Below are 18,189 nucleotides of genomic sequence, written 5' to 3'. Positions count from 1 at the left end.
CCGCGCCCTCACTACGCCGCTTGCCTCACATGCAGCGAATTCCGCCCCAGGTCGCATAACGTCGTCGCAACGCGACTACCCGTACTTTCGATCTATACACAACTCTAGTCCTTTTGAGGAGACTGTGCAACGCTGTGAATGTGGGGAGGCAGCGGGCTAGAGCACAATGCCCGATTCAGACTACTCATTTGATGGTGAAGATGGCTCCGAGGAAGAATATGTAGGCTCGAGGGCCGAGCCATCAAAGACCGCATCAAACACACGCGCCCAAGGAACGAGTAAAAGGCAGACAAAAGATGACCGGCCACCACCAAAACGGCATGCGTGGGAGACGGAGGACTCGCGGACAGTAGCCAAGACCGTGATACTCGCGGATGATGGCTCCTTGGGTAAAAGTGTGCAGGAGAAGGAGGAGGAGCGGAAGCGCAAAAGGTTACGGAAGGATACAAAGCCATTCCAACGAGGCATAATACGACATGTTGTGCTAGTATTGGATCTGTCTGAGGCGATGATGGAGAAGGACATGCGACCGAACCGCTACATCACGATGATCAACTACGCCCAGGATTACGTTCGCGAATTCTTCGAGCAGAATCCGATTTCCCAAATGAGCGTGTTGGGCATGCACGATGGTGTGTGTATACGAGTGTCGGAGCTGTCGGGAAACCCAGCGGAACACGTCGCTGCGATACAAGGGATACGGACCTCAGACAATGCCAAAGAGCCCAAAGGCGCACCTAGTTTGCAGAATTCGTTGGAGCTGGCCAGAGCGACGCTATACCACACACCAAGTCATGGGACAAGAGAGGTCATCGTGGTCTTTGGATCGCTGTTGTCCATGGACCCAGGAGACATACACCAGACGGTAAAAGCCTGCGTGCGCGACCGGGTACGAGTGAGCATTATCGGGATGGGTGCGCGACTAAAGATCTGTACTGAGATTGTGACTCGAACTAATGCAGGAGACGAGGGCGAGTATACCATTGCTACGGATCAAGAAATGCTTAAGGAGCTGCTGATCGCAACCACCACACCGCCAGTCATTCGACAAACAGCGACAACGACGGATGCGCCCCCACCCGAATCAGCTGCTGCCCTTATGATGATGGGCTTTCCCTCACGCGTGGTAGAAGACAAGCCTACTATGTGTGCCTGCCACGGCAATCTCACAATGGGAGGCTATACATGCTCGCGATGCAGCGCAAAAGTCTGTAGCTTACCCATCACCTGCCCAAGCTGCCAGCTCACACTTCTCCTCTCCACCCATCTCGCACGAAGTTACCACCACCTCTTTCCTCTGCGCAATTGGGCCACAGTAAGCTGGTCGCGCGCACGTGAGAAGGGCAGCAAAGAGTGCGTGAGCTGTCTGTCCTCCTTCTCCAAACCACCCGCCTCAGACACGGAGCGCACGCAGACCGAGCAGAACCTAGAGACGAATGGGCACAAAAGAGACGCAGACGACAGTGAAGAGCAAAAAGCCAGCGAGTCAGGCAGATACGAATGCAGAGCATGCGAAAGCCACTTCTGCATCGACTGCGACATGTTCGCGCACATGGTGCTGCACAATTGCCCGGGCTGTCTGAGTCAATTGGACCCCAGCGCGATTGCGCAGGCAAGTAATGGGGATGTAGACATGAGCGGTTAGACAAAGAGAAGCGTAGATACCCTCCAAACATGAGCATTTAACAGAGTCAAACTACTCGAAGAAAGCTTGGGAAAACTTTCATCCACTGTGAAAAAAGAAAGTCCGTCTTTCGGCCTCCATGTCGTACTTGCCCCCCATTTGCCGACTGTTCGACCCCGCCGTGGGGCAACCATCCGCCCCCCATCCCGCGAAACACACGCGTTTGTCAGACACTCGGGCAGTTCATAAGCACCTCATGTTCGCCAGATCAGCTCGCCTTTCCATTTCCCCACTGCCACGCTTACGCCCATCAAGCCGTCCCCAGTTCCAATTCCGCCCCCTCTCATCAACCACAAGAATGTCCTTCGACCGGCTCATCCGCTTCACGACGCCCTCGGGCGCGGAGCGCTACGGCAATCTTGCGCAAGAAACTCCGACGCGCGAGATTGAGGGCAAGGAAGTCGAGGTGCTGGAGGGTAGTGTGAAGAGCGGGTTTAGGAAGAGTGGGGGCAAGGAGATTGTGGGGAAGCTTTTGAGTCCGCTGAGGAGGGAGGATGTTAATGTTATTTTGTGCGTGGGGCTGAATTATAGGAGACATGCGGAGGAGTGTAATGTAAGTCTAAGTTTTGGGGATTTTTGCTTGAATGGGAGGGTGGAGGGGACGAGAGATGTTGGCGGGTCAAATATAACCTGCACAAAATTTTGTAACAGCTGGAATGGAGGGGATGTGTTGGAGTTAAAAGTGCTGTTGGTTTTAAGAATGTGGACTAACATCATAACAGCTCCAAATACCAGAGAACCCCGCGATTTTCATGAAGCCCAGCGATGCTCTAGCGGGACCTCTGGAAGACGTACCAATCCACAAGGACTGCCAATCTATGCTGGACTATGAAGGCGAACTCACTATCGTTATTGGCAAAGATTGTAAGAACGTATCAGCAGCGAACTTCCAAGACTACGTTCTCGGATACACAGTCGGCAACGACGTGTCAGCTCGCAACTACCAGCTCCCAGCAAACGTGTCCGGCGGCCAATTCGGATATGCCAAATCGTTCGACAAATTCTGCCCCATTGGCCCATGCATCGCAAGCACGAAGGTCATCCCAGACCCGCAGAAACTGACATACTGGACCAAGGTCAACGGTGAGAAGAGACAAGAGACTGGTACCGACGACATGATTTACACAATTGGTCAGGTCATTGAGCACCTTTCAAGAGGAACGACATTGAGGGCTGGTACTGCGATTTTGACTGGAACTCCAAGTGGTGTCGGACTGTTTATGGAGCCGAAAAACTTCTTAAAGGATGGTGATGAAGTTGAAATTTATGTCGATGGAATTGGCAGCATTATCAACAAGATGAAGTTTGAGAAGAGTAGCGTTTTGTAGAAACGGAAAACAAATTTACATCTTACGCAGCAATTAGGTTTAGGACTATGCAGGTGCTCAACGCTTTCCTCGGTTCTGACCTGACGAGATCCGTACAAACTGCAGTTGCGGTCATGGAAAACTCACATCTGAGCTCGGTCACAACCTTCATTAACTCACAATGACAGCATTTAGACTTACTGCGCTGCCACGCGCCATCCCTACTTTTACATACATACGCAGACGTGTCTACACTATCGCGCATTGATACGATACATCATGGCGTCCCGCGAAACGGAATACGGCAGCGACGGCGATAGATCAGAAAGTCCAGACCCGGACGGTACCGCCCAAACACAAGATGAGGGACGGACCATACCCAAAGAACATACCGAAGTGGGGTATGGCAGCGATATCGATGCCGACGGCGATTTGGACCCAGATTATGTAGCGGAGACTGAGACCGAACAACACGGAAGAGCGGTGGGAACGAACAAAGGTGAGGAAGTGGATCTCAGCAGCGACTTTGATGTGCAAGCTATTATGGATGTGGATTTCGAGGCGAACAATCAACGAGTCGAATTATCTGGGAGCGATGCCGGCGCTGATGGAGAGCCGGGCCCAGGTTTTATGGTTGATACCACGTCAGAGGAACAAGGCGCCGCTGCGAAGTCCGTTCTATCCGAGGGTCACGCTCACGGGAGTGGTGTTCAGTTTAACACGAAAATATTCGAGCAGACCCCAACCACGCACTCCACCACAGCCGGCCTCGAGCAGCCTGTGCAGTCGATGAAACCATCTAAATCCGTGGACGAATCTCGAGACGGCGATATGTTTTCTCGAAGCGAAGGGCTTTCACCAGAGAGTGTAGACTCAGATGTCGCGTTCGATAATACCATGGCAAACGAACGTGCAGCAGAAGCGACAAGACAAGCAATACTCAACAGATTGAACAAAAGGTTCGACGCTACTGCTGCTCGAGTCGAACGCAGGTTGAAAGAGGCTCGGGATATCCTGCAGCAGGGAGCAGTATTTGAGCACGAAAAGAGCAGGCGCCTACAGCACGCCAGCAAAGAAAGATACTTGAAAGGTAATGAGGGGATCGAGGTGGACAACGTATCGGACTACGATGAGGAGTCGGAAACTCTATACAATGATCAACTCTACTCTAAACGACAGAAACGCAACAGTTCAGACCCGGAAGTTCATATGGCATCTACTCAAAGAGCACCGGAATCGAAGGATTTGGTTAGCCGCCAAAAACCTAGTAAAGAGCAGCAACATATCCTGTCTAAAGACTACCAGCAAAGTCAGTCAACACCACTGAAATCAGCTCCTAACAATCTCGGCCCTAGAACACCTCCATTACGGAAATGGCGATATCCACGCGCGCGGCATTATGCATTCAGTGCACGCATGAACATGAGCCGGATTTATTCGGACTACATCCTCAGCGTCGAGTTTGTCGACGATATCAACCAAATGCTCGATTTCATCCGTCACTGTCCCCGAGATCACGCCGTAGTAATTATGCAGTCATTCAGATATGATCCCCATAACGAAGGTCGGAGGATCACCTTCATCGAGGACCGTGTTCTGGCGCAACATTGGTCTGTCCACATCCACAACCCAAACTTATCGAAATACCATCCACGCATATGGTATGCACGTCACAATTCGTCTGTAAGCGGACTTCCTGAATGTGTCAAGTGGATAGAAAATGGGATGAAGGGCAACTTCTCCATGTGCAGAGGTGGCTGTGACTTCGGATGTCCTCGTCCTATAACGAAGGAAGAAAAAGAGCGCAGTCTAGCAAGAGGACGCGCGCTTCGGAAGAAGGAGGAGGACGAGAAAGCCATGCCACCTCCCCCAAAAAGATTCCTCTCACCAGTATCAGAAGTACAAAGTCCACCGCCGCCCAGTCCACGCCCACGACCATTGAGTGATCAACAAATTGCTGAGATGGTAAAGGCGCCCTTATTTCCGCCCAGGGCCCCTCGACCAGGCCCAGCAAAGCTGCTGCTCACCCCCGAACAATGGGCAGCGGTCGATCCTGTCAAGCCACCGGGGATGCAAAGCCCAAGTCTTCTCAGCGGGAGGCTTGACGATTCTAGGAAGCCCAGAACAGCCAGCCCGACAACTAAAGTCGTCCCCACATGCGCACCCCGTGGTAAGGCCGGGTACACAAAAGTTATAAAAATGGCCCCTAAAAAGAAGAACTATTATGTCAAACCTCTACCCCTCTCGGCTACACAAGTTTTCGATTTCGGACAGGAAAAACTTGCTCCGCAAGAAAGTGCAACTCACAGAGAGGATTGTCACTTCGTCGACCCATCCACTCCCTCAGTCACACAAGTAAATCGCCTCGAGCCAGCGATACAAGCTCCTTATCCACCAGCTCTAACGAAATCTTTCCTCGATCAATACAGAGAAAACCTCATACAAACCGTCTCCAAAATCTCCGGCCAAAAGCGCCCAAAGAAGCAACATCCAAAACGCGAATTATGGCAAACCGACCCAGAACGGCATTAGGAAACCGCAAAACAACCCATCCAAAGACATCTAGATGCCCGCAAATTCAGGAATGCGAGTCATCACATCAGTTACGCGTCTCTACTGTGGAATGTTCGTGAGACGAGAAGCATCGATCCCAGTGGTTTTGGACTGGCGAGGAATTTGCGCGGGACGGACTTTAGAGAAACACTAAAGGCATGTCTGCATCCGCATGAGTACCATGAGGATGATTGTGGAGAGCTTCCGGAGTTGTGGCTTCGCACGTACAAAACGCAGATGTTGCTTGCGACGGTTTTTGGCATTGAGGGGTTGCCGTTTCAGGGGTTGCTGCGGAGTGGAGACGAGGAAGTACAAGAGAGCCCGGCGAGTCCGAATGAAGATCTTGATGAGGAAGAGAAAGAGGAGAAAGAGAGCTCGGAGAGTCACGAGAATCCGATTGGAGATCCTGGTGAGACGTGGGAAGACGCGGGTAATGTGGAGTCTCTGAACGATCTGACGGAGGGGTTATTCGGAGACCTAGAAGACTTGTCGTCTACATCTGCTGGGCTTTCTGCAGAGTCAACTCCATTCGACTTGGACGCAATCATGGAGAAGGAGAATCGAGAAGCGCCTGTTTCCACTGACACGACACTGACAACTGAACAAGAAGCATCAACACCAGCTGCACAGGATAGCTCTTCGGTGGCTAGGAAGAGGCAGGCAGATGAGGAGATTGGGAATGACGCGAAGAAAAGAAAAGACTCGGGCCAAGATGAGGAAGATGGAGACGTGGAAGGTGGTGGTGAGATTCAGAACTGTAGCCCACAGTGATTTATTGCTCTGGAATCATATCTGTGTTTTACATGGATGGATCATACAATGCTGCTGGAGTTTTGTGCTGTGTGGTTGGTATGGTGAATGATCTGGGATGAGTGAAGTCCATGTAACTGTCGGCCGTATACTCGATACATAATTTTTGGATATCCTCGACATTGTTTAACATACATTGGATGGCGGTATCAACAAGCCAACACAGTGAATGGTATTCAGCTATCTATTGTATTACTGCAAGACCCTACAGAATTCCCATGTCACACAATGCAAGTGCCTGTATTCGTGCACGGGGTTTGGGTCATCGCCAATTCACGCTGAAGCCTTGCGGCGCATTCCAAAATACCTTCCTCACCCCCCTCCTCTATAACGTACCAGCATAAGAATCTTCCTAATCACTCGTAAATACAACCAACTCGGTACGATATCGCAGATCAACCCCTCTTCGTCATCATCACTTCGACCCTCTACCCATCACTGTAATCCTCTACTACAACCATGTCCAGCTCAATTCAGCTACGCAGTAAAGATAAATTCTTCGAGGACATCGAGACGCTTGAGGCCTGCAATATCTGTCTCGACACCTTCAATGATGAGCATGTGCCGGTGCGTACCAAGTGTGGTCATACTTTCGGCTCTACCTGTCTTCGCGAATGGACTGAACGGACAAACACTTGCCCCAAGTGCCTAACCCCCATGTTCATACCAGTAATCAAAAACAATACGGGGGCTCGTATAATAGACACACAGGCTGCGCATTGGGTGCACAACATACACGATTACGCCCACGCGCGGACCTTCACTGAAGAAATGTGGAATCGTGCCCACTTCACGTTAAGCACGCATGGTCGCGAAGACATATACGAAGAGGATGTTGAGCTCACGGTGAAATGGGCACTTGGTAGCACTGCGTCCGGGCATGCCGGGGCATTCCCTGGAGGTCTGCACATTGCGGATGCGAATTGGCGCAAGATTTTGGACGTGTGCAAGGACATGTTCCAGTGGCATGATATACATTTTCAATCTGCACGGCTGGCAGACGACGACTATTACAACATCTGGCTTCCGAAGATGATGAGCGTTTTCGATTGGCGGCTTACCACAAACGCAGAACCAGACTCTTCAACAATCAAGCCCTGGCCTCTGCGCTTCATTGACATGCTGATTGGGCTCTTCGAAGTTTGATTGTTAGGCTTGCTGAGGCTTGGTTGTAGGCAAGTCTGCTCAGGACCCTGACAGCAGTGAGAGCACTTAGGTGGGTGTTGAGGCGGGCGCTGGATGAGTACCTGGAGCTTTACCCGAGGCATGATCCGTCTGACTGAGCTCGTAGTGAGATCAGATGGATCATCGAGATGATCTTTCTCCCTTGGTAAAGAACATACTAACCAACAAACAGCAGTAAAGTTGCTGCAGACGACTCTGTGTAGCAAGCGTAAAGCAAGCTGTTTCTACAGCTAATAGCTAGATATTTAAGCGTGGAGATGACAGACAGGAAGTAAAGAGCAGACTTGGGCGTATATTCAAACGCTGCGATGACACATGTGCACCTAGAAGTAATGAGAAATTTGAAAATTAACATGACTTTCAGCAGGTATTAGCCTACTTTAGTGATTGCGAATCGAAACCAAATCCGCTCTGTAATCCCATCAATCACTTCGTCTCAACCGACACTACACACAAAACCCTCTTCGTTATTTCCTACCATGCACTTGAAACTCCTCTCTCTACCACTGTATAGTTCGTCGACCACAGCAAACGTCCCCAAGGGCCAAATGCTTCAGCCCGCGTCAAGCCAGGCGATGCGACAAATCTACCGTATTATCTGACATTGAGGACTTTTAGGCTAAGGCCAGAGGTAGTTAGCTGTCGGGTATGGGACTAATAGCGATATCCGAGACTCTGCCGGAGATGCCTTCAAGGTCTGGGGAGCTGATGTAGTGAGATCGCTCATGCTAGCCTGTAAGTCTTTAATGTCAGGTAACACGGTAGCTCTCAAAGCGAAGATTGCATAGGACGCAATTGATACCTCAAGACAACCGCTATAACCTTCAATGCAAGGAGAATAGCAAATGTAAAGCAGCGAGTACCCTTAAAAGTTCACGCCAATTCGCTGAGATCTCTCAGAAGCAGCATAATTCAAAACCACTCCACTCATGCACTACGGCCGAGAAGCTACCACATCCGACTTCTTCTACACCCCGGCCCCTAGTCCAAAGAACCACCTGAAAATGACCAAAGTCCTACTGCTCATTAGTGCTTACAGCATCTTTCTTGCCACCTTCCCAAACCACTCGTTTCTTGTGTGCTTACCATTACAGGCGCGCCTCGCCTCTGCCACGGATGTACGAAGACCATGCCCAGCCGTCACCGAGTCGCCTTGTGTATATTATCTTTCCGAAGCTAAAGCGTATGGGGTTAATGTGGCGGCATTTTGGCGGGGGAAACAACACTATGCGTTCGGTCCTATACGAGTAAGACGAAATTTGAAATTTAGGGATTGGATTTGTCCGGTTTGTGGCGCAGGATTACGGTAGGTATATAACATGATGCAGACAGCTTTTTTTTTGGTGGTTCATTATCTTTGCGTGTTGAGTAGTGAAGCATGAAGTACTCAATTGCTATCAGCGCACTTGCTGCCGGCGCTGCGGCGGTGGGAGATAAGGCGATTCGTCAGGATGGCGCGAAGCCAGCTGTTGATGCTGTACGATTACTTGAAAGTAGAGTTGCAACTGTGCTAACCGGGTTGTAGACGCTTCTCAAGGCCGACATTACAAAAGCGAATCTCCTAGCCGGCGCACAAAAAGTCCAGGACATTGCGTACGCAACAAAAGACCGCAACCGCTTCATCGGAACCGCCGGGCACATCGCGACTGTGGAGTGGCTCAAGCAGGAGCTCGAGGCGCTGGATGGATACTACAACGTCACATTGCAGACGTACTTCGAAGTTGTGCAGCTCAACGGCACGATCAACGCCTTTAGCATCAACGGCACCGCGGCCCCTGCAGGTTCGTCCTCGCTATTCGAGCATTCGCCGACCGGCGCCGTGTCTGGAAAACTGGTCCTCGTCAGCAACGCCGCCTGCAATTTCGTACGTACTAAATGTGAAAATACCACCGAGAGTGATGCTGACGCCAAGACAGACGGACTACCCTGATACGCTTGCGGGAAACATTGCGCTCATCCCCAGAGGCGTGTGCGAGTTCGGGCTTAAGTCGGCCTGGGCCGGGTCTAAAGGCGCCATCGGTGCTGTTATGTACGGAGGCGACGAGGAGAATGCTAGATGTCCAACGCGCCCATCTCTAGGTAATTTTGTCCGACCCGAGGGCAAGTTAATTCCTTCCGTCTGTATCAATCGAGCCTTCGGAGAGCAATTCGTCTCGGCTGTTGCGAATGGTGCGAACCTTTCCGCAGTTGTCGATGTAACGACTGATATCCGCAATATTTCGACGACCAATGTTTTGGCTACCACGGTTGGCGGCGACCACAACAACAAGCTTGCCTTGGGAGCTCACTCTGATTCGACCAACGACGGACCTGGTATCAACGATAATGGCAGTGGCGTCGTAGGAGTTCTGGAGGTTGCTAAAGCCCTTACCAAATACAAGGTCAAGAATGCTGTCATGTTCGGTTTCTGGACCGCTAATATGCTGGGTCTTTTGGGATCAGCACACTATGTCAACAACCTGTCGGCGGACGAGGCCGCCAAGATTCGTGCTTATGTGGACGTCGACGTGGTAAGACGGGTTTCAGCTCGTGCTCATTTAAGAGACTGACATAAACCCAGATTGCGTCGAAGAACTACATCAACGGGATCCTTGATGGAGATGGCAGTCGCTTCAACGACACAGGCCCCCCTGGCTGCGCCGAGATCGAAGCAGCCTTCCAGAAATACTTCACCAGCTTGGGCCAGAATTTTACTGCCACAGAGTTCGACGGCAGAGGTGACGTTGGTATTTTCGTAGGCGCTGGTATTCCGGGTGGTGGCCTGTTCACGGGAGCAAGTCGAAACAAGACCGAGGAAGAGGCCCGGATGTTTGGCGGAACGGCAGGTACTCCATTGGATCCCTGCTCCAATGATGCGACATGTGATACTGTCACTAACCTTGAGGTGGACGCATGGGAGAGAAATGTGAAGGGTATCGCAACCTTGGTCGCGCAGTACGCTTCCTCGTGGGATGGCTTCCCAGAAAGAATCATTGCTCCCACGAAGAGGAGCGTTGTGAAGCCCCGGGAGATCTCCCATGGCCCTCGCCGTGGGCCACACTATAACCCGATCAAGTTTGATCCACCAGTAGAGCAATAGTCGATGGATGGAGTGGGATATGGGTCGTCACCTTATAGCCATTAGGCATCGCGCTACAATGCTATGACCTCTTGTTGATGCATCATATCCTCTTACTAGACCCCTGTGCTTCATTCTCTGGAAGAACCTAAGCCCTCAAAGTAGAGTGCGGTCATGATCGTGTTGAGGGTTGTACCGCGTCCTTTTAATGTTGCAGTTGATGTGTGTTGAGCCAACCGAAGTGCCACAACCCTGGATTCGGATATACCACGTTTGTGCCACCCTGTGATCCTGGACTGGGAGCGCACGCTACTGTCGCGTTGTCACAAGCAGCGTGCAGGTAATCTTGAAGACGCACAGCAGACTGTCGGAACCTGGACGACCTCGCATTGGAGGAGTGATGTGATTCGGGTGCTATTGGCATTTGCCTCTGTGTGGTGACGTTCCAGAAAAGCGGTATCGCGTTGTGATTGGCTTGCTGCTCGAGCATCGAGTCAAGAGCGACGGGTGGCTCCTTCCATGACCCAACTCTAATAACTTCCGCAGTCAAGCTGATGGCACGGCAGTGAGTCGAACTGTCAGACACCATCTCAGAAACATCGTTCTCCCAACCGGCATTGCGCCATTTCGTCCCGTCTTCCTCAATGGCCACGGCATCGCCTCGTTTTCAGCCGATTGGCAAGTGCGGGGGAAGGCTGAAACGCTGCTACGCGGCATTGACTTTGCCATTTGCATTCTAGCCCTGCCGTTTCGAGCTTTCGAGGCGGTGAACGTGCAGCCGTACCTCGCTAGCCCTCTGCTCTGGTGCCGTGGGATGCGACTGAGAGGCGACGGCCCACGACTAGTTGAACGATTGAGGCATCATGCCTGACAGTCATGGAGCTGTTCTTGGAGCTGAAGTTGCGATGTCGCAATGATGCCCCGCCAGCATGGAGGCATGTAGGCTGTGGGACAGCATCGTCGAGCACATGGTTAAGCCCATGGACCACTCTCTTGCGATGGCATGAAGCGGCATGTATCGGCGTGGGACGAGGATAATACTTTTGCCCCACTGGATGCAGCACCGGCCGTGGAGCTTGCCATGCCCCTCATCTGTTGTCCAGACGCTGCAGATCCGGGCGTGGTTTGAATAAGAGAATCTGCTGAATGATGTAAGCCCTGCATGTGCCTAACCATTCGCCGGCAGTGCAGTGCTCAATGCCCCCCTGAAGTCTGGAAGACGCCTGTCAAAAGCTTCAATCCTACGGGTACCGCACAATTTAGGCGCTGAGTGGCGTGTGGGTCGATTGAGTGCGAGGGAGGTGCTATCCAGGCCGAGGCGTAAGAAGGGAGGGCTGTGTTCCGGACAGGAAGTGGAATACTAGTCCGCTAGATCACATGAGCCATCGGAGAGCGATTTTCCAGGTTGAGCTCCATGGATTGCAGATGATCACGGTGGGAGGCGAGAAGCTGATAGATCAATCGGCCGCCGCACAGTACGAACACAGGAAAGATGGCCAGTGGGCAGGCCCTCATGGCAGTTGTACCAAGACCTCGTGCAATACCACCAGTGTGGATGGGGAAGACCTAACGGCAAGACTCGAACCCTTGAAAGGCGGATGCATGGCTAGCGTAAGGGTCCTCTTCTACTGTGGCCGCAAGAAGCGTCACTCCTCAACCACACTGTAACCATATTTCTGTATTCTGATCGCGCGAGCTGGAGAATATCGAAGCCGCGCCTTGTTGCTATTCCCTACCGTCACTCTCTTCCTCTGCGCCCAATCTGGGCCCCGACATCCGCCCGGGCCTTGCGCAGGGACCGAAGTGTGTCACGAACGAGCGACTAGTTACCGCGCTCCGCCAACCAACCCTCGTCGGCCCAAACCTCTCTGCTTGACATCCCGCGACGTCTTTGACTTGGAGCACCGCACCGTCAGAGGTAGAGAGGGCGTTCGCCCCGTGTACACTTACTCTGTATGCAGCCGTTCTCCAGTTACTCCTATACAAGACCTTGAGGCAGGTGCGACCTGCACAGCTCCTGCCTTGCGCGCCACCTCACCGCCCGCACCCCACACACATGAGAGATGCGACGAATATTTGCGCTGACAGCTGGCCTCCAGTGTATTTCTAGTTCAAAATGGCCTATCCTGCAGGCAACGGGGGCCTCCGCTCCCCCCGCGAAGACTCGTTCGCGTTCCGCAACTCTGCTGGTGCTCAGATGGGCTCCGCCAACGATGTGCGCGGCCAGCTGCACCGACGCTTCACCACGAACAACATTCCTACTGTGAGCACGCCGCTCTCGCCAATTGGTCAGCAACGCAGGCAGGCCGCTGAGCCGACCGAATTCACAACAGCGGTACGTTCCAACTGCTCCAGTACATAGTGTTTTTGAAAGAGCTGGGGACAACGCATGCGTGACGCTGTAACAGCCTGTAATGCTGCAGCAATTGCTCTCACTTCCATTCCTTCACTGTCTCCATTGCGCACATGTCGCCTGTGCGGCCACGTTTTCGCACGTCCGTACCGCCGGTCAATCCAAGGTGAATTAGAGTTGAGGCTGACGGACCCATCCCAACAGACGTACCACAAGCTTCAAGTGGTAAGCAACATGAACTCTCCTTCACCTCGCGTTTACCAGCTATTGCCCCGCTATCGCTCATGCAAAGCAAATTGCAAGGGTCCAGTTGCGACGGCGACGTGGTGATAAACCCCTCAACTCCTCCCCTCCACAATACCCCCCCTCCCATCCGCTCAACCCCTCCGTTCAACTCCATTGTTAGCACCATTCTTGTACACTTTGTCTCTTTTTGAGATTGAGCTCCAATCTATTTCCTCATCTTATTCATCTCGGCCCCACCTACAAGTCACGCGAGTGACATTGTTGCCCCAAAACACGTTTGACCGTCGCGCGTGTCCCGCTGACGCTGCCTGCAGCTCGAGAAAAAGAAGCTTGAGTACGAATATCTCAAGGAACAGCGCAGACGCTTTGAAGCCGAAATGGAACTCATAGATTTACAGTCCCGCCGCGGCGAAGAGGAGATCCACCGCCTGTCCACCGATCTTCGATACGGAAAGCAGCCCGCCCACAGCCAGCCCACCACCCCGCCCGAATTCAGCGACGGAAACGGCTTTCCCTCTGCCTTCTCGCGTCCGAATCGCTTCAGCATGTCGAGCATCAACCCCGGCATGACTACCCCTCGTGGTAGCCGCGCCAACTCCCAGGTCACTTCACCGCCCGCCCAGTTCTTCAACAACAACAACGGCTTGCCCTCGCAGTCTGTGCCTGGTACCCGCCGCAACTCTGACGAGGACCACGATGACTTTGATAACGACGACTTCACCCCTGTGAGCCCTGTCACTCGCAAGTAAGTTCACCTGCAATCTCACCTTTACTTGGCCTTGGCGCTCGAGCCATGTGTCTTCCATCTCATAAGCCTCTGTGCCCCATGTCCCTTGCTCTCTCCTCCATCCACTTACATGCAATCCACCATGATGGTCGCTAATCTCCTCAGGAACAACCGCATGTCTATGCCAGTCACCAGTCTGGATCTGCGTGGCCGTGACAACTTGCCCGACCTGGCTTCGGTCCTGGGCCACATTGACACCACCGGTTACCTCTTCGGTGAAGAGGACAAAGAGCACAATCCGGTCGGTTCTCCGGACCACAAGGCTTATCTCCAGATGAGCAACACAGATGACAAGTTCCCCATCTTGGTCCGCCGCGATGGAGCTGGTAATGGTACGAAACTCTCTGCCTCTTCTGCTGCGCTTGATTTGGCCCTTTCCCAATCCCCTGGCCCGGAGTCTCACCCAAATGGTTGGCAAGGCTATCGTCATCGTCAAGCTCAACAGTCTTTGCCTACTAACACTTTGCGTAAAGCTACCCAGGGTGACGAGTACGACAACGGCCAAGTTAATGGTAATGCCGACAACACTCCCAACAAGAACATGTCCAACAACCGCCGCTCGGTAGAGTTTCACCTCAGCCCCGAGCCCAGGCGTTCCAGCTTCGCCAGCCCCACTAACGGTATGCCCAAGCTGACGCAGTCATACTCTGCGAGCGATGTTCCCACTCTCAAGAATGGCACTGGAGTGAACGGCACGAATGGTGGCGGCTTCAACACTCATGCGGAGCAGCACCTGCACAACCACAACGCCAACTTGGGACGCATTCCCTACAACGCTATGAACAACCGTCACAGCCGTGAGATTTCCAATGGATACAAGGAGCAGGACTATCGCTCTGGCTACTCTGGTCTTCATGCGAGCGCTGCTCCTTTCGGTCCTGGCATGACTTCCGCTGCTCCTGTTAACGGACTCGCTGGCACCGTCGGATCTCCCACCATGTCGCAGTATGCTGCTGCTCCTGCTTCCAGTGCCCCTTACTACGGTTACGGCATGTCGATGCTGTCAGGTGCTATGAACGGCCTGTCCATGGGACCCGGTCCGCAGATGGGCGCTCCTCCTGCTTACGGTGGCAACGGCATGTTTGGTGGTGGCGGCAATGCTGGGTACTACAACCCCTATGCTACGTACGGACCACAGTCCCGCGTTCAGGATAGCCAGGCTCGCGTCATCCAGAGCCGTCGCCTTCAGAACGATGCCAACCGCTTCATGAACTACGACTTGAAGACTATGCCTCGCCAAGAGATCTACAGCCTGTGTAAGGACCAACATGGATGTCGCTTCTTGCAGAAGAAGCTCGAAGAGCGCGTTCCCGAGAGCCTGCAGATCATCTTCGACGAGACCGCCCCTCATGTGGTCGAGCTCATGACCGACCCTTTCGGCAACTATCTCTGCCAGAAGCTCTTGGAGTTTGCCAACGATGAGCAGCGCAACACTCTTGTTCGAAACGCCTGCCCTGCCATGGTCTCAATCGCGCTCAACCAGCACGGTACCCGCGCTCTACAGAAGATGATCGAGTTCATCTCCACCGAAGAACAGGTCAGCCTTCTTCCTTAACCTACCTAGTTTCGTTGTACTAACACATTCGTAGACTGAAATGATCATTCAGGCGCTGTCTGGCCAAGTCGTCGACCTCATCCAGGACTTGAACGGCAACCACGTCATCCAGAAGTGCTTGAACCATCTCAAGTCCTCTGAGGCCCAGTTCATCTTCGACGCTGTAGGCGAGCACTGTGTCATCGTCGGAACCCATCGCCACGGCTGCTGTGTTCTTCAGCGTTGCATCGATCATGCGTCTGGCTATCAGAAGGTTGACCTCGTTCGCAAGATCACTGCGCACAGCTTCCACCTTGTCCAGGATCCTTTCGGCAACTACGTTGTCCAGTACATCCTCGACCTGAATGACGCTGCTTTCACCACGCCCATGTGTGAAGGCTTCCGGGGCAAGGTCGTGGAGCTCTCCAAGCAGAAGTTCAGCTCCAACGTCATCGAGAAGTGCATCCGCTGTGCCGAGATGTCCGCCAAGCAGATGTTGATCGAAGAGCTGTGTGACGTCGAGGAGCTTGAGCACCTGATGCGCGATTCGTACGGCAACTATGTCGTCCAGACGGCGCTCGAGTTTGCTCCACCTGCTCTGTGTATCCATCTCATCGAGATCATGCGCCCCATCCTGCCGTCCATCCGCCAGACTCCCTATGGTCGTCGCATTCAGAGCAAGGTCCAGGAGCGTGAGGGTCGTTTGGCTGCCTTCACCGGCCGTGCCGCCTCGGGTCAAGTCTCTCCCCACTCTGGCAACTCGACTCAATCCAGCGAGCACACCCAGGGCTTCACGAACCAGGGTCCTAGTGGCTACCAGGCCAACGGCACCTCTGTTCATCAGGCTCCCATGTACACCGCCACAGCCAACTATGGTCCTAACATCGCTTCGCCTCAGCCTCACCGCATGAGCAACCCGCCTCTCCCTCACCACCTCAACAACTCTGTACAAAACCAAGCCTACCAGTACGGTCCGGCACAGAACGGCATGGGTAACTTCTTTTAAGTTACTCCTACGACTTACGACCTGACGACGGCCGCGATCGCTCACGTACTTTCAACGTCACATCACCACCGCATCATTTCCGCCAGTCGACACGTTGGCACTGGTCTTGGGCGGTAGTCATCTGAAGAGCGATCTCTTTCCTATCTCTCGTTCTTGCCTGGTCGGTATGAGGTGTTGCTTGCACACATTTTCATTCTTTCCCATCATGGCAAATCGATTTGTATAGTATCGACATGACACGAGCATATTCGCGGAGCTTCGGCATCTTTTGAAGCATCTCTATGGCGCTACGGCACGGTTTTCACGACAAGGAACTTCATTTCTTACCACTAGGGTATCTTCTGTATTTTATCCTTTCACATGGCTTCCTATCGATGCGGTCTGCATCTGGGCAGGCACACATGGTGCCTCGCTCGACCCTTGAAACGTTCAGCATGAGCAAAGGTCACTTTTCTTACTGGAACAAAGCTTCAAGTCACTTGCCAGAGATAGATGGAAGCTACGGATTACCAAACAACCAACTCTTCTCTCGTTGATATGTGATGTGATGTGAGGCACACGTGACATGCGTGAAGGTCACCGCCGAGAAACACAGGGTCCAGCGCCCCTGCCTGCGTCACGCATGCCACCTTCTGCTCTCGGCGATGACGCTTGATCCGCGACCGCCCAATGCTGCGGAGTAGGGCCCGGCAGCCTATTGCGATGGCCACTTTCAAGCGCCGCGCAGCAGGCAACCACTTTCTTCTATACCTTCCTGTTTCCTCACAAACCCCGCTCACACTGAATCCGCATTTGCCAACCTGAAACACTTGACGTCCTACGGCTCAAAGGAAACTCCCGCCGCTATCCACCACTTGAGATCCGCACACCCCAACACTTGCACGACACCCAGCAACATGCGCTTCGCACTTACCGCCTCCTTTGTTGCGCTCCTCGCCACCTTCGCCATGGCAGTCGCACCACAGAAGTCTGTCATCATGAGCTGGCCGAACGACACGCCCGACAGCGTTGTGCAGGCGGCGAAGCAGGCCATCATCGACGCCAAGGGCACCATCACACACGAGTACAGTATGTTGGAAGCTGGCGCAGTATATACGTTGCACCGAGCGAGAGGAAACGACTAACGCTTCTGCAGACATCATCAAGGGCTTCGCCTGCACCGGCCCAGCGTCGGTCTTCGAATTTGTGTCGACGATGAATAACGACCACAAGCCGGAGATTGAGGAGGACGGCGTTGTGTACACGCAGAACAACTAGGCGTAGGCCACACGGCATTGACAGTGGGCAGGCTGTCTGCACACCAGCAGTTATGGAAGCATCATGAGGCTTCAGTGTGCGGGTACCACAAATGTATGAGTTGGCTACATGTCGAAGATGCGATATGCGATGTGCTATAGGATATGGTATATGGGACTTGGTTATGGAGTATGGCGCAGGATACTCCCGGCAGGCGTTCCACACGTTATCTAAGAGAAATCACACTTTCTGTTCTGTGTATTTTGCAGTAATTTGTTGTACGGATGAGTGCTTCCATGCTTCGTCGTCGACATTAGCATGTTGGTGGCCTTGCAGCAGACGGCATGGGCAAGGGCAAGGGCAATGGGCACGACTTCCCCGCGGCTCGATGGGCGGGTAGATCTGGGGACACAGCTGGTTTCAACGGAGC

The 18,189-nt window shown here is 53.0% G+C and overlaps 5 protein-coding genes across 5 annotated transcripts; all 5 read left to right on the top strand.

The window, feature by feature from the left end:
- Positions 1 to 166: 166 nt before the first annotated feature.
- Positions 167 to 3,059, top strand: SNOG_01225 (hypothetical protein; the record flags this gene model as incomplete). The annotated part of the gene is made up of 5 exons (XM_001791824.1): positions 167 to 632; positions 749 to 889; positions 963 to 1,612; positions 1,950 to 2,237; positions 2,407 to 3,059. 5 exons carry the CDS (start codon positions 167 to 169, stop codon positions 3,010 to 3,012), a joined length of 2,151 nt encoding a protein of 716 aa, XP_001791876.1. The 3' UTR covers positions 3,013 to 3,059.
- A 475-nt stretch (positions 3,060 to 3,534) lies between these two features.
- Positions 3,535 to 7,500, top strand: SNOG_01223 (hypothetical protein; the record flags this gene model as incomplete). Its single annotated transcript, XM_001791823.1, has 5 exons — positions 3,535 to 4,081; positions 4,709 to 4,890; positions 5,701 to 6,311; positions 6,840 to 6,921; positions 7,066 to 7,500. 5 exons carry the CDS (start codon positions 3,535 to 3,537, stop codon positions 7,498 to 7,500), a joined length of 1,857 nt encoding a protein of 618 aa, XP_001791875.1.
- Positions 7,501 to 8,917: 1,417 nt separating this feature from the next.
- SNOG_01220 (hypothetical protein) lies at positions 8,918 to 10,618 on the top strand (the record flags this gene model as incomplete). Its single annotated transcript, XM_001791822.1, has 4 exons — positions 8,918 to 9,016; positions 9,065 to 9,403; positions 9,456 to 10,049; positions 10,100 to 10,618. The coding sequence occupies 4 exons, from the start codon at positions 8,918 to 8,920 to the stop codon at positions 10,616 to 10,618; spliced, it is 1,551 nt and encodes a 516-aa protein (XP_001791874.1).
- A 2,095-nt stretch (positions 10,619 to 12,713) lies between these two features.
- Positions 12,714 to 16,523, top strand: SNOG_01219 (hypothetical protein; the record flags this gene model as incomplete). Its single annotated transcript, XM_001791821.1, has 5 exons — positions 12,714 to 12,932; positions 13,155 to 13,175; positions 13,511 to 13,941; positions 14,089 to 15,520; positions 15,573 to 16,523. 5 exons carry the CDS (start codon positions 12,714 to 12,716, stop codon positions 16,521 to 16,523), a joined length of 3,054 nt encoding a protein of 1,017 aa, XP_001791873.1.
- Positions 16,524 to 17,355: 832 nt separating this feature from the next.
- SNOG_01218 (hypothetical protein) lies at positions 17,356 to 18,021 on the top strand. Its single transcript, XM_001791820.1, has 2 exons — positions 17,356 to 17,591; positions 17,659 to 18,021. The coding sequence occupies exons 1-2, from the start codon at positions 17,420 to 17,422 to the stop codon at positions 17,778 to 17,780; spliced, it is 294 nt and encodes a 97-aa protein (XP_001791872.1). The 5' UTR covers positions 17,356 to 17,419; the 3' UTR covers positions 17,781 to 18,021.
- Positions 18,022 to 18,189: the final 168 nt, after the last annotated feature.

Source organism: Parastagonospora nodorum, assembly GCF_000146915.1.
Source record: "Parastagonospora nodorum SN15 chromosome Unknown scaffold_2, whole genome shotgun sequence".
NCBI classification, from domain to species: Eukaryota; Fungi; Ascomycota; class Dothideomycetes; order Pleosporales; family Phaeosphaeriaceae; genus Parastagonospora; species Parastagonospora nodorum.
Note: the sequence above shows the minus strand (reverse complement) of the source record. Positions and strands in the feature narration are given on the sequence as shown.

Bases quoted from the DNA above. Each gene is read 5' to 3' on its own strand.
- SNOG_01218 (XM_001791820.1), top strand. From the start codon at position 17,420: ATGCGCTTCGCACTTACCGCCTCCTTTGTTGCGCTCCTCGCCACCTTC. The intron at 17,592-17,658 runs GTATGTTGGAAG...ACGCTTCTGCAG, and splicing joins CACCATCACACACGAGTACA to ACATCATCAAGGGCTTCGCC.